Source organism: Scomber scombrus, chromosome 6, assembly GCF_963691925.1.
Source record: "Scomber scombrus chromosome 6, fScoSco1.1, whole genome shotgun sequence".
NCBI lineage: Eukaryota > Metazoa > Chordata > Actinopteri > Scombriformes > Scombridae > Scomber > Scomber scombrus.
In genome coordinates, this window is record NC_084975.1 from 11440823 (window position 1) to 11456166 (window position 15344).

At 39.9% G+C, this 15344-nt stretch overlaps 4 protein-coding genes across 4 annotated transcripts; 2 read left to right on the forward strand and 2 right to left on the reverse strand.

The window, feature by feature from the left end:
* Window positions 1-315: 315 nt before the first annotated feature.
* tmem17 (transmembrane protein 17) lies at window positions 316-2510 on the reverse strand. Its single transcript, XM_062421637.1, has 5 exons — window positions 2233-2510; window positions 1934-2037; window positions 899-1012; window positions 627-770; window positions 316-495 (listed from the first exon to the last, which is right to left on the reverse strand). The coding sequence occupies exons 1-5, from the start codon at window positions 2345-2347 to the stop codon at window positions 418-420; spliced, it is 555 nt and encodes a 184-aa protein (XP_062277621.1). The 5' UTR covers window positions 2348-2510; the 3' UTR covers window positions 316-417.
* Window positions 2511-2834: 324 nt separating this feature from the next.
* Window positions 2835-5770, forward strand: LOC133982566 (E3 ubiquitin/ISG15 ligase TRIM25-like). Its single transcript, XM_062421631.1, has 6 exons — window positions 2835-3410; window positions 3670-3765; window positions 3862-4095; window positions 4508-4664; window positions 4780-4824; window positions 4909-5770. The coding sequence occupies exons 1-6, from the start codon at window positions 2835-2837 to the stop codon at window positions 5427-5429; spliced, it is 1629 nt and encodes a 542-aa protein (XP_062277615.1). The 3' UTR covers window positions 5430-5770.
* A 1552-nt stretch (window positions 5771-7322) lies between these two features.
* LOC133982332 (E3 ubiquitin/ISG15 ligase TRIM25-like) lies at window positions 7323-9842 on the forward strand. Its single transcript, XM_062421333.1, has 6 exons — window positions 7323-7895; window positions 7990-8085; window positions 8334-8579; window positions 8683-8836; window positions 8931-8990; window positions 9084-9842. The coding sequence occupies exons 1-6, from the start codon at window positions 7323-7325 to the stop codon at window positions 9611-9613; spliced, it is 1659 nt and encodes a 552-aa protein (XP_062277317.1). The 3' UTR covers window positions 9614-9842.
* Window positions 9843-10271: 429 nt separating this feature from the next.
* Window positions 10272-14569, reverse strand: slc15a5 (solute carrier family 15 member 5). The gene is made up of 10 exons (XM_062420869.1): window positions 14446-14569; window positions 13996-14388; window positions 13229-13451; window positions 12271-12440; window positions 11932-12152; window positions 11662-11848; window positions 11279-11467; window positions 10939-11070; window positions 10729-10837; window positions 10272-10413 (listed from the first exon to the last, which is right to left on the reverse strand). The coding sequence occupies exons 1-10, from the start codon at window positions 14567-14569 to the stop codon at window positions 10272-10274; spliced, it is 1890 nt and encodes a 629-aa protein (XP_062276853.1).
* Window positions 14570-15344: the final 775 nt, after the last annotated feature.

Consider the following 15344-nt stretch of genomic DNA (forward strand, 5'->3'; position numbering starts at 1 on the left):
AATATGTCTCCTTTAAACTTTTAATACAATTTTATAAACTCTTTAAAAATTATTTTTTGTACAATGTGAATGTTTATTTCCTACAATGTTGATATTGGTAAGGACAAGACTGATCATGACAAACCGTCATGCTTGGATTGTCAGAGTACAGCATCACAAAGTCTGTGATGGTGTACATTTGCTGCCCAATACATGATACATAGGCTGCTTGCAATGTAGATTTTATTTATTTGAAACACTGCAAAAACAATAATACAATGTACAATAAAATACAAAAACTTTTTTCACTTTAATAATCAGTCGTGGGCTGGAAATTTCTCTTTTTGCTACGTGCAATACAAAAGTGATGTGTTTGTTGCCAGTCTCTGAGTCTGGTAGTTGTGTCCTGATGCAGGACGGAAGTCAGATCTTGAGAATTCAGTCAAACTGTCGGAGATGAAATTGGCTTTCTGTGTGTCTGACCATGTTCCGGAGCGCCACAAATCCAGAAAGGGCCTGGACCATTTGGGAGTGAAAAAATAAAAAATTTAAATCAATGACAATCACCAAATAAAAGCTAGAAACACATTTACAAGGTCACCTGGTAAAACCACAAAAGTCAGTCTATAAAAGGATTTTAATCATACCTGTGTGAGTATGAAAATGGCGAGAACAATGTGAACGCCTCTCTCCAGGGGCTGTATGAGAATAGCTTCATTGAAGAGCTGAAACAGGATTAGTGGGAACTGCAGCAGGATGCTCAGCAGCCAAAATCCAGCTAACTCTGGGACCTTCCACAAACACAGTCATTATTTGAATCTCTGCCTTTCACACACTGGAGTAAATGTTCTCTTCATTTGTGTGTTTTGTGTTGATTCATTCTACATCAACTACATCATCTATGTATGAGTGACGCTACCTTTTCTTGCAGGTTCCCAGCGTAACCAAGATACAGTCTAATGGCCTCAATCAGAGTCATCAGGATGAGGACAGTGACAAGGATGAACTTGTAGTACTCTGGCAAGGCAGGATACTGGTAGAAATGACATTCACAACAATGCAGTTAAATGAACTGAGTTTAGATTCATGTGATTTATGCAAACGTTCTCACTGGTTCCCAGATCTAAACCTAACCATTAAAATGAATGCTGGTTAAAAAAAAAAAACTAAAAACAAATAACTCACCAACTGTCATTCACAGTCATTTATCACATGTATCAGTATTCGATGTTAATTTTATACATGTCATCACTTTTGTAATAAACTGACGCATTTCTCCTGGTCAGACACATTAGACATATTTCAGAGGTTGGTGAAATGACTATTCCTGTGACTGTCACCTATGTGTTAAACCTTTCTACAAACCAGATTTCCTTCAGGATAAAGATGTAGTTGAAAGTTTGTTTTCTCCATGTTCTTCAAACAGAACAACACAAGTCTGTTTATTCTAGACTACAATTAACTTTTACTTGAACTGACTTAGTTTAGAACCAGCCACTGTGGTCATGTTGAGGTTGGTAATATTAGTATTCTCTTACATTTTTCTTGTAATGATAATCACATTATGATCAGAATCTGTTTATTAGACAAGTAGTTTTGAAATAGGACATGAAACTTGAAATACTGACTTTATAAAGTAAATACAGACAAAGAAATGGTAACAAGTGCACAAATTAAATGTGTATTGTACAATAAGTTATAACATCAGCTAACACAGTAGAAGTTAAAAACAATGTCCAGTTAGATTTTTTTTAAAGTATGGAAATGACCAGTGTTAGGATTAAAACAGGGCGAGTGCTGTAAAAACAGTTCAGCTATTTAGTAGAGCAGAAGCTTCTTTTCCTGTATCTGCTGGTGGAGGTTGTTACGGATGTTTTCCAGTTTATATTGGTTCAGACTCCTCATTTTAGGCATTCAATCACCTCCTCTCCCCTCTGTATTTTCCCCAAGTTACCTTGAGGTGCAGCATCACAGTTTCACTGATCCACCACAGGGGGAAGAACCACATGTTAAAGAACAGAGACATCTGGAGGTGCAGACTGGACAGAACCCGTTTGTCTGGAAAAAGACCCAAAGAGAACAGACATGGAGGGTGAAGATAAACAGTACATGTTTAACACGTGATTTTATCTCAAATAAAGCTAAAAGTATCATTAAACATAAGAATCTACCTCTAAAGTCAACCCCACCCTCCGTATTGCTAGCTACTACAATGCTAATGCGTCCATTACGACAGCTGCATTTTGAGTTTACCGTGGGGCAAAAACGTGTCGTGCTCTTTTGAGAGAGGCTGAGTCCGACCCTGGTCAGATAAGACATTCCGAGAAAAGTCCTCTAAACGTTTTCTGAGCGTCTCCGGCAAGTCCATCGTGTGAAATCCTCTCTGTTTAGCACACACATGACCAGAGGAAACATCACACTACAAAGATACGTTTCCTTGGCGACCAAAGAAATCTCGCGTTCCACCCAAATCTCGTCTAAACATGTCTTAATGTTTCCTCTGTTGCTTTCTTCATTTTAGAAGCTGTCTCCTTGTTTAGTCTGATTTAGTCGCTTCAAATGTTCTAATATGAAAAAAAAAAGTTTCCCCAACGAGCTATGTTCATGTTTTCACCACTCTGCGATGTTAAATGATGACATTTCAATGCGTTCCCAGTTTAAGGTAATAGGGTTTAAATATTTCCACTCCTGTAGCTACTGTTTATTGGATTTATTTGAGGAGTAACTAACTTTCACAATCAGGGGAAAGGGATGTTTCTAGTTAAAAGAGGAGAGAAAGCATGATAGGACATTAAGTCACTCCCACTCAACAGAAACTTTTGATTTCCAAGTAAACGAAAGTGAAAGAGTCATAGATGGCAGCGAGCTGCAAAGAACCAGATCCTTTATCCTGCTCAATATGCTTGGATATCCTGAAGAATCCTGTGACTCTTCATTGTGGCCACAGCTACTGTATGGACTGTATAAATGGCTGTTGGGACCTGGAGAATCAGGGTGGTGTTTACAGCTGTCCTCAGTGTAGACACACTTTCCCCAGCAGACCTTTCCTGAACAAGAACACAGTGCTGGCTGATTTGGCAGGGAAACTTGGGGCACAGCCCTCTGCTCCTGTGAGGGATGAAGTCGGTCGAGGAGATGTGGAGTGTGATTTCTGCACTGTTAAGAAGCTGAAAGCTGTCAAGTCTTGTCTGGTGTGTCTGGCATCTTACTGTGCAACTCACCTGCAGCCCCACTATGAGTCTGCAGCTTTCAAAAGGCACAAGCTGGTGGAAGTTTCTGCTTCCTTACAAGAGAAGATCTGCACTAAGCATGACAAGCTGCTGGAAGTCTATTGTCGAAGTGATGGAGAATGCATCTGCCTGCTCTGTGTGATGGATGAGCACAAAGGTCATGACACTGTTTCAGCTGCAGCAGAGAGGAAAGAGAAACAGGTAAGAATATGTATTTTGGGCCACAGTGAGTTCTTGTAAACATGCAATTATCATATTGATGTAAATTATGGAAATTCAAATTCAAAATTCTATTTCACGGCTCTCAAAAATCTCTACCTGTTCTACATGTTCTGTATTTATTACATGGAGAATCAGGAAGAAACAAAAATACTGCATTGTTTCTTGGGTCAGTGAAATGTAACACTGTTTTTTGCACCAATTGATTCAACAGTGAACAATACGATTTATTTTTTTTCAGAAACAATTTGGAAAGAAAACACAAACATACCAGCAGGGGAAACAGGAGAAGGAGAAGCAGCTTCGGCAGCTAAGACAGAAAATGAAAAGACTGAAGGTAAACTGTCCTGTATGTTATTAAACTGAGTTAAATGCACATTATGTCCAGTGTCAAGTAATGATATTATTCCTACTTTTTTTTTTTTACTGTCAGTGTTCTGCAGATGCAGCAGATGATCAAAACGAGAAAGCCTATGCAGAGATACTCCTGATGGTGGATAAAAGGCGGTTTGCTGTCAAGGATCTGATTCAAGTTCAGGAGAAAGCTGCAATGAGCCGAGCTGAGGCGCTTGTGGATCGGCTGGAGAAGGACATCTCTGAGCTGAGGAAGAGAGAGGATGAACTGAAGCAGCTCTCACTCACTGAGGATCACATTCACTTCCTGCAGGTGATCAGGCAGACAAATAAATATATGTATATGTATATGTGTATATGTATGTGTGTGTGTGTGTATATATATATACAGTACTGGTCAAAAGTTTGGATACATCTTCCCATCCATTTGTATGAGAAAGTGTGTCCAAACTTTTGACTGGTACTGTATACACACACACACACACACACACACACACACACACACACACACACACACACACACACACACACACACACACACACACACACACACATACACACACACACACACACACACACACACACACACACACACACACACACACACACACACACACATATACAGTATATACACAAATATATATTCATATATATGTATATATAGGCTACACTATTTTGTGTGTAAGACTAGTTTATGTTGTGTTTCTCTTTTTAAATGTTTTCAGAGCTATCAATCTATGTCTGACTGTCCAGAACCTGACCTGTCCTCTGACGTCAACATCCAGCTACAAATGCCTTTTGATTTTGTGACAAAGGCCATTTCTGATTTGAGAGACAAACTGGAAAGCATGATACAGGCTGTTGGAGAAATATCTAAGACAAGTAAGTAATATTTCATGTTAATTTGGTGGAATAATGTCATGTTGTGCAATCAGCCAATTCCTCCAAAATGTCTGTGCTGTTCTGATAATAAAAAAAGCATATATTCTGTTTTCAGTTCAAGCTGATCCTGATCTCAAGACAAGACAAGAGTTTTCATTGTGTGAGTAGTTACTTTATTTTGCATAAATACATTTGAATTATCCTCTGGTCGTCACACTGAATAATAATAACTTCTACATTTCAGATTCCTGCCCCCTTAGTTTGGATCCCAACACAGCATTTGAGAACCTATTGCTCTCTGAGGGAAACAGCAAGGTAACCTGGATTAAAAAAGCCCAGAGGTACCCATATCACCCAGAAAGATTTACAAAATACGATCAAGTGTTGTGTGCTGAAGGTTTATCTGGAGTTTGCTACTGGGAGTTTGAGTGGAGGGGGCCCAGGGTTGAGGTCGCCGTCTGCTATAAAGGGGCAGAGCTGGAAGAGTGTGGCTTTGGATACACTGATCAGTCCTGGTGCGTTTCCCTTTCAAACTCTGGTTGTACCTTTTGGCACAGTGAAGTCAAAACCAAAATATCCGTCTCTTGCTCTTCTACTGTAGCAGTGTATCTGAATCATAAGGCAGGGAACCTATCCTTCTACAGCGTGTCTGACTCTGGTCAAATGATCTCCCTTCACAGAGTGCAGACCACATTCTCCCAGCCTCTGTACCCTGGGTTCATGGTGTCCAGAGGAGCTTCAGTTAGGATAATGCCTCCAAAGTAAAAGGCATCCTCTGTCAGAATTGCTTATGTGCAGAATCTGTAATACATTACATTTACTCGCTGTGCACTGCTAAAAATCAGTATTACTCCATAGCTGTGTCTGCTATCATTAATATGCACATATTTAGCAAAGAAAAGGCTGAAATTAGTGGTAGCCTACAGATGTAAGGAACACATTTATGCCAGCTTTGTGAAATAAAAGTTTTTTTTCATATGTTACATATTTCCTATTATGCAATGAATCTATTTCAACTCTTAACACTGCATTTTTTTGCTTGTGACTGTTAAATGTTGAGTAATCAATACGATAGTATAAAAATGTTGAACAAACCTCATAACTAACACAAGCAATAGCATGTGATAATAAATAAAAAGTTAAAATGTTAAAGCATTCAGTCTCAATTATTATTAAATATCACTTATGTTATTCTAACATGATGAACAAAATCAGAGGTATATGTACAGTTAATTGGTTACCTCATAATTTTTTGCTCGTGAAATTGCCTAGAGTTACAAAATATGTCTTTATTTACCTAAAATAGGATGTCCTTTATTAATTCAAATGTATAGTTATCATTATAGACCATTTGTAAATATGAAGTTATAAAGACTTTAATCGGCTATCGAATTAGTATGTAATAATATATCATCATTTAAAAGTTTGTTAAAAAAGTGGTGAAACAGAGTTGCAGTCTTTCTCTTCAGTGATTGTCTACCACTTTTTGTTTTATGTTACCACTAATTAAAACCTTTTTCTTTTCTTTTTTGACACATAGGGGGTATAAGAAGGTCTGGGAATGCATTATGTTAATGAAACAATGTGCTGATAAAAAACCCCACAATGTTTCACTAGTTAAACCTTTATTTTTAGATCTGAATTGAGTTTTAGACCACTTGGGACCAATGCAACAAACTATACACCCAACATTGACACATTTTTCACCTTATACAGTTTATATTTATTACTTGATAGCAAACAGCTGCGTATTTACACACAGAGCAACAAGTCCAAAATTCACCATCATTTTATCCTTGTTTTTGTCTGTTCCCTGCCTGCTGTTTGATAAAAAATAGTGTCAAACAGGTTTATCTACAGTTTTTCCACTAAAAGCAGATGATGTGACTGAAAATGACACAGAGAGGCATCATTAGGGGTACAAATGGCTAATTCTTTGCTTCTCTTTGTCAGTTTCTGAACCTCTGCGTTAGGAGCATTGACCTCTCCTTGGAGATATTTTGACTCTGTTTTTGCGAACTGACACTTTGATTTTTTACCAATAAATGATAAAGAGACACATTTCTTGTGAACGACTTTTATTTCTTTGTTTCTCATCTGAATTTCCCCAACAAGGAGCTGAAAGATGCTAAAACATTTGATAAGACACTATGGGGTATTGCATGAGGGGAATTGTATAGTGATATTGTTGCAGATGACCCATTTCACATTACACATAGTTAATCCACTCACTGAGTGAAACTTAAAGTATTTTTTAAAGAAAGTTTTCCAGTGTGAGTGAATGAAGTAAAGGTCCACCTTTTTCATTGAATGACTGGGGAAACTTTACAATCTCCTCACACATAAATTACCACTGGGTGTCACCTGACACCATCAGTCCACACTCGGGTCTCATGATGACACATGAACCAACCCTGTTCTCTTATGAAGACCATGAGGTGCAGCTGAAAGCTCAGAAATAGCAAATTATTAATTAGTATCTCATACATACTGATCACAAACTGTTAATGTTTAAATTGTGGTAACAGGGACTGTTACACTGGCATTGATATATTTTAGTTCAGTCAATGTTAGTGCCCTCCCACTGAGAGCAGGCTGCCAACAAGACACTCCTACTGTGAAAATGAAACCAACCCCTGTCAGTGTGAACGGAAGAAAATGGCTCACGAGGAACTGTTCGACTGCTCCATCTGTTTACAGCTATTTGACGATCCAGTGACAACTGCCTGTGGCCATAGTTTCTGTATGAAATGTATCAATACTTTTTGGGATAGAAATAACGAAAGAGACACTTACAGCTGCCCCCAATGCAGGCAGACGTTCAACCCCAGGCCTGTTCTAAAGAGGAACACGTTGCTGGCTGATCTGTTTGAGGAGCACAAGAGGACAAAAAGTCAGAATGCTGCTGCTGGGGAAACCTTTGCTTCACCTGATGATGTGCAGTGTGACGCTTGTACAGGGAGAAAAAAAAAAGCCACCATGAACTGTCTGGTGTGCTTGGCATCTTACTGTGAGACTCATCTGCAACCTCACTCTGAAGTGCCACCTCTAAAAAAGCACAAGCTGGTTCCTGCGTCTACGCCGATCAAAGAAAGCATATGTGGCTATCATGGCAAACTTCTGGAGAGCTACTGTCGCACTGATCAGCAGTTCATCTGCCTTCTGTGTGCAATGAATGATCACAAAGGCCATGACACTGTAACAGTTGAAGCAGAGAAGTGTGAAATGCAGGTAATTCAATTAAGTCCTATGGTCAAATCATCTGTTGCCTGTCCTTTTACTGCCACTGAGGTTCTGAAAATATCCAGGATTTGTGTTTTAACAGAGAAAACTGGAGACGACTAAACAGGAAATTGAAGACAAAGTGCTGGCTTCAGAAAGGCAAATGACAGAGCTGAGGCAGGCTGCAGACTGTATAAGAGTGAGTCCACAAAAATCTTTCACAATTAGAAAGCTTTAGAAAATAAACATTATTTTGCTGTTAGAAATGTAACCTCTGTCTCAATTTATGAATAAATTGAGTTTTTGACATGTGTTTAAAAATCCACTTATATGTGTTACAGTATATGGACAGAACTGTTAAATAATCCAGGACTATTGAAAATGAGCCATCATTTAAAAACGTTATCAGGCATTTAAAAAAAACAAACTCTGCATGTTCTCAACAAGGATGCTGCTTGGGAGGTGTGCGATGACTTTGAGCGACTGTGTCAGGAACACATCCGTTTGTACGTTCGCTCTGTGGAGAGGAGGTGCTCTGAGATGAGGGAGAAGGTTGGTGAAGCAGAGAAATCTGGAGTGGATTGGACCAGCAGTCTCCATGGACAACTGAGGCGACACGTGTCAGAGCTGAGGGGGAGAGAGGATAAACTCGACCAGCTCTCACTCACGAAGTATCCCATTAAGTTTCTTCAGGTGATGATCATCGTTGTGGCATTTGGAAATGTAAACTAGACCATTTTGTGTTTAATTTTTGTCTCTGAATTGTAACACTATGTGCTTTGTTTTCTTTGTGCAGGGTTTCCAGGCCCTGGGTGATCTTCCTGTGTTCACAGTCTCACATGAAAGATTTCACACACTGTCAGAGTTTGTCATTGCACAGAAAGATACACTGAAAGATGTGTCCGATCAAATGAAAAAAGATTTGTTTAATAAGTTTGAGGAAAATTTGGGTAAGTGTGACCAGTTTCTATAATTAAGTTTGGGCAGCTCAGTTAATTGTACAGACGGGGAGAAGATGATGAGAGCTTTTTCTGTCCATCACAGTGTCAAATACACCCAGGCACCATGAGGAAACACCATTAAGATCACACTTTTTGAGCTCCTGTAAGTAGGATGTTCATTCATTTTTCATAAATAACCACACAAACATACATAAAGGCTTCACCAGCTGAATGAGTGTTTCATGTTTCCCTGCAGACTCCAGAGTGGAGGTGGATCCCAACACAATTGCAGCATGTCTTTGCTTGTCTGATGGAAATAGAGAGATATCATGGAGCGGCAGTGACCAGGCCCATCCTGATCACACTGATCGATTCACCTACCATAACCAAGCTCTGTGCAAAGATGGCCTGACTGGCAGACACTACTGGGAGGTGGAATGGGATGTTGGCATTGTTGAGGTGGCTGTTGCATACAAACACATTCAAAGAAGGGGTTCAGGGAAAGAATGCTGTTTTGGTCACAATAATCTCTCCTGGAAATTAGTCTGTTCTCCATCTGGCTGTGAGTTTTGGCACAATAATCTTCGCAAGGGCCAAATTCCTGTGGCCCAGTCCCGGAAAGTAGGAGTGCACCTTGATTATGAAGCAGGGAACCTGGGCTTCTACAGCATTTCTGGCTTTGGGGACTTGACACTGTTGCACCAGGTCAAGACCACCTTCACTGAGCCTCTCTATCCTGGGTTTTCTGTTGATTTAGGTTCAACACTGAAAATATGCAACATTTAGACCAGTGCACTGTCATACATGTGAGCTGCAGGACTTATAATAGAGAAAAAGTATGGACGATGCATGTGTGAGTAAGCGTAGTATTCATGCACTCAGAGTCAAAATCAGTCAAATATTCGTCACATTTTTCAAGAAAAAACATTTCTAGTGATTGAGAAATTGTTTTATGAATCAAATAGAGAAACCATGTGGAATTTCTTTTTTTATATTGGATCGTTTTCTCAGTATCAAAAGACAATATTCAATGATTGTTTTTCTTTTTGATTCAGCTAATCAGAAATGTGTAGTTTCCATTTAGCAAGAATAACTTTGCAGAATCACTTTTCTTTATCTTGATACATAAACTCAAATAAAATAAAAACAAGCAATGCTAATGATATGTCTTCATTGTGTCTTTTATTCATATTTGCATATATGTATATAATTTTAAACATTAAAACATTTTTTAAATTTACAATTTTGCTCTGATTAATTAAGTCATCATATACTTAGCCTATGTTGGCACAATTAAAATAACACTTCCTTTAAATGTTAAACGTGTGCACAAATTATTTAAAAAAAAAACAATAACTACATTATATGTATTTCACTAATATAACTTTGACATAGCAGCATGCAGCGCCAGCGCCACAGAGTGTAGAAATCATTATGAAGTTGGTCATAAAATGGATTCAATGGAGGCGTTTGTGTAGGAGTGATCCACAGTATCATAGAACCGCAGACAGGCTTTGTATCGCAGCAGCTTTTCAGTCAGAGGGCTGGTAGTCAGTGCTTTACCCCGCACACTCAGGTCCATGTACCTGAACAATACGAATAACAAGAAAATAGCCATGCTACACAAGCTCTTAAAGCAATAGAGTTCATGTTTGTCAAAAAGAATCACAGACTATCCACTGCAGTTTCTTGCAGTACAATATGTAGTTTTTGTGCCTGATGTAATCTGCTTTGCTATTCCACAGAAGTCTTTACCAATTGTTGAAAATATGCAAGAAACTAACAGACTGTAATGGATATGCACACAAGTCACTCACTGTAATCTAAACATGATGGCATTCATTCCTCTTTCTAAACAAGATTCCTCCTTATTCCCCAGGTAGTAAAAGATAATACTGTACCTGTCAGATATACTCCAAAACACAAAGGTATTTATAGCCATCAGTGTGGCCAGGAGAAAGAAGAATCTTTCCAGATTCCCATCATGCAGTGTGTTTGGGTAGAAGTTACCTGTAATTGAGCATCATTGTGGTTACATTATTGATGATAGCATCTTTCCAATGAAAAACAACTATTTCAATTTATTTGTTTATGGAAGAATGTGTTTTTACCTCCTGACGCAAAGTACAGCAGCTGAATGATGAAGGCTCCTAGAAAGCAGCCTCCTCCGTATGACAGAGTAAGGAAGTGCAGGGAGATTCCTCTAATGTGGCTCGGGGTCAGCTGGAAAGATATTAGGGAGCCTGCCATGGAAGGAGTGACAGCAGAAATATTTACATTTACAAGGCAATTATCTGCAAATCAGCAACTGACAAGGACGTCTTAGCCATTTAATAACTGATTTGTATGTAATTCAACAAATTAAAGTTGTTTGGGAAAAACCCAGATGTCTAGATGTCTTTTGACCCGCAAATAGTTGAACTGGTGTTTAGTGGACTGCCTCTCACTCACATGCAGGGGTCACAAGTGCCTCAGCAAGACCCAGTAGGATGTACTGGGGAGCCAGCTGGAAATATGGCATGGACGAAACTTGCAGAACCTTCCCAGAGAGAGTCTGCTCCACCAGTGGGTAAGCCTTCCTGTGCAGCTCAGATAAACCTGCCAACAGGACCGATAGAGCTGCACACGCATGGCCCAGAGCTGTAAGGGGAGGATGGACAGGGTGGGGTGATGTAAGAGGGGGCTACAGAATGGGGGTTGTAAGAAAATAATGAGGGAAGAGGGAGGACAAGAGAAGTGGAAGAGTGAGAAAGACATAGGAATATTAAGGTGAAGGCACTGAAATGATGAGTGCATTACTAGTGATGTGAATGTGTGCGAATGGAAATACTCACTAATAACTTTTACGGGTGCCAGAGGAATTTTATTCTTGGAGAGGTAGCAGGTCGTCAAACACTCGATCAGTGGGGCCAACAGCAGCAGAGGCAGAATGCTGATTACATTCATGGCACCAATCGGCAACAGGAGGTCGTGCAGGTGAAGGTTTGAGTTCATTGTCTGTATGTAGTAACCTGAAGGAATCTGTAGGAAACATATGATAAAACATGCGGATGATCCTTTTTCATTCTTTGCAATCAAGATCCATTATATTCCCAGTGACGTGCCTGTGTGACGCAGGCTCTGTACAGCAGCTGAAGACCATAAAGAGGGAAGAGCTTGGCCAGGACTTTGACGTTTTCTACATGTGTCTCGCTGTAACGGCCACCGTTGTTTTCCTTGGCCCGGTCCAGCCAAGATGCCACATCTCCACTCAGGTGGCGATAATGAAGGCAGCACATCTTGAGGGAGTTAAGGAAAACTCCTAAGGTGGTCAGTAATGATCCCCCTGTTGTGAAAACAGGAAGAAGTCTTTATTAGGTGTGATCAAAATGCAAACAGGTGCAACACTATGCAAGCATTTATACCTGTTTCTGTGTGTCTTTTTTGTTTCCTACGTGTGTTACCTTTCTTTGGTTTGTAGGTGAGTTTGTTGCGCATCATGTGTATGGCAATGAGTGCCAGCAGCACAGAGGTGAAGGGTATAAGGAAACCCAGATTTTTGGCCACAGACTGCTGGATGTAAGCAATACCCAGAAACACAACAGTGGAGTTCAGGTTGACCAACCAGTAGAACCTAAACATAATGAAAACAGATATGACACAAAGTCATCAGACATGAGGTATTTCATGATGACATGATCTAACTGATTTTAGATGTCATGAACTAACTTGCAAGTGAATAGAAAATTACACAATATCTGCACCGCTAAAGTCACAGGGCATAAGAATGGATGTTGGTCTATCCAACAACCACTGGCCTGATTTTCATCACTTTGGTATGGTTATTCAGCAGTTTTACCAACTTAAGGTCAAAATGTCAACCTTACCAACAATTTGGTGAAGTACAAGTTATTTGGAAAACTAATAGCTATATTTCCATTAGATTTACTTATGGATATATGTAACATGGATAGGTGTCGCTCAGAATTTCCAGTAATACTCAATAGGCATTAAACATGGTTGAGCAGATTATTCTGTAATTTTCTGTGCACATTCATTTCCCCCAGAGGATGAACCATTCAATGTTTAAAACTCCAAAGACTTCCCTAGAGCACTGCCCTCAAATGTCAGTTTTTGCAACAAAAAAAAACATCTTATAATCAAAAAAGCAGATTTATGCTCCCAATGTGATGATATACTCTAATGATTCATGGTCTCAACTCTATACCAACCTCCAGCTCTACTTATAGGGGTAATAATTGTAGTCTTCTTTTCTTAAAAAAAATTGGCACCATGCAAAAAATGTTTGAACTATAAGAAATCATGGAAAACTTAAAAAAAAATAGATAAAACGTAGTATTGTCCAAGCATGATTATTAGCTGACTAACTGAATGACTGTATCCAAAGGCAACACCACCCACCAGTTGAAGAAGGATAGTAGCTGGTGCTGGTTGTAGCCCTGCAGACTGTATGCTCCCATGGGACAGAGAATGGCCCGGATGCCACCGATGCCCAGTGCAGCAGCCAGGAGGCCCGTGTAGAATAGGATCTGCTGCTCCCGAGGGTCCAAATGGTGGGTCATGTGATGGGTGTCAATGTAGAAATCCTCAAAAGGGAAAGCCACCACAGGCAGCATGGCTGTGCCTAGAAGGTAGAATGACAAGTGAAGGTCATGGCATCGGTTTGCAGCAAGATTTCAATCACGAGTGTGACTTTACAGGAGCAGAGCCATGACTAAGCACCTAAAGAAAATGACTAACACTCTTGAAATGAGCTCACACTAAGGTTAGATTTGTTTAGCAGTGAGCAAGATTTGGTAAGAGGTGAGACTGGACGCCATAATGCCAGCTAGCACTCAATGATTTATAACACTAATGTGTAAGAGGATTTTGCTTCTGCCGTGTTAATTTTTTACCGTTCAGTAAAGATGAATAAAACTATAACTTGAACAATTTAATTACTGATATTGCTTGTTTTTCTTTGAAATTGTGTAGTAATAGAAAATGTAAATAGCTCACTACAAAAAAACAGAAAATACATTTCCACTGAGATATTTCTCTCACAAATTTTAAAATAGCAGCATTTCATCACAACTGGCCTCTGGATTGTTAATCTTTGGTCTGATCATAAAAATACTGTCCCAGATGTTTCACATCCATGTATGAATATTTATCCCATTGGGTCTTACCAAAGAAATGAAGGAAAGCACACAAGTAGAGCACCTTGCTCCTTCCTAAGCAGGTTTCTGCAAACCACCCAACCAGCACAGGGGTCAGGGTGCTGGCTCCTATAAAGCACAGGTTGACTGTCGCAGCCAGGTAGTTGTCGTAGCCCAGCTTCACAGTGCAGAAGAGAATCGTGTTACATACAATGCCAAAGAAGGTGAATCTCTCACATAGCTCCACCAGCAGCACACAAATGATAACTTGGAGCTTCTTGCGGGACTTCCGTGCAGGTCCCTGGTCTGGATGAGGGGTCTGGGAGAGCCGGCGCGGATGCTTTCTGCCCTCAGGCAGTCTCTGTGGGTCTCCTGTCAGCATTCCACCTGGCCAGCGAGCTGGCCCTGGGCTTCTTTGGTTGGCTGGGTGCAGTCAGCACAGAGCTCTGATTAGTAAGTCCTACCCCTCGAAGATCTGACCAGCAGAGGCCACGACTGGAATCCCACTCTGTGGTGTGACCCTGGAGCTGTGCTGGAGACATAGAGGATCAGACACGCCTATGTGCATTCTGCACGTGCTGGTGGCTGATGATCCTCCTGTCATGATCTTACTCAGAACTGTGGATGAACTGTGAACGCCTGACACATGCAAAATTATATCTCAGGAGGAGTGATGGATGGAGGCCATTTAGAGAGCATCTCAGAAATATTTATATGATTACCAACACAATATCCCCCCCCCCCCCCCCCCCCCCATTAATGACAGAGTTAAACAGAGTTGCTGTATTCTAGCTGTGCACTGCTGGTATGTTATTTTATATTTTGACTTGTGTCAAATATGTGAACAGAGTCATATTTTGACTTGTGTCAAATGTGTGAATAGAGTAGTCTGTAACATTATCAAAGATGAAATTATAATGTTGACCTATAACTCAAAAACACACTGTGCCATCTCAGCAGTGGACTTCAGCATTAAAACCATAAAACAACACAAATTTAATTTAGTGCTGCAGGTTATTACAATCACTCACAAAATACCACAGCGCTTTGTGAAAGCGGCCCTTCAGTGTACAAGCTCATTTTTGTGCGCCTGTGGTAATTAGACTGATAATGTTAAGTGAGACTGAGCAGCTTAACATCAACTGGGTCAGAGCTGCTATACAACAGCTGCTCCATATTACAATATCCACACTGTAAAAAAAGGAAAGGTTGAGAAAACTTTAAATAAGTAAAGCAACCAGCTGCAAAGCTTTTTTGAGTTTTCACAACTAAGGGCTAATGTGTTGTGTCATGTATGTTAAGAAGTTCACTCAAAGTGCTATCTTTAGTTTGTCAAACTTAACATTACCATTCAGAGCTGCTCATGTACCTAAGTCAAG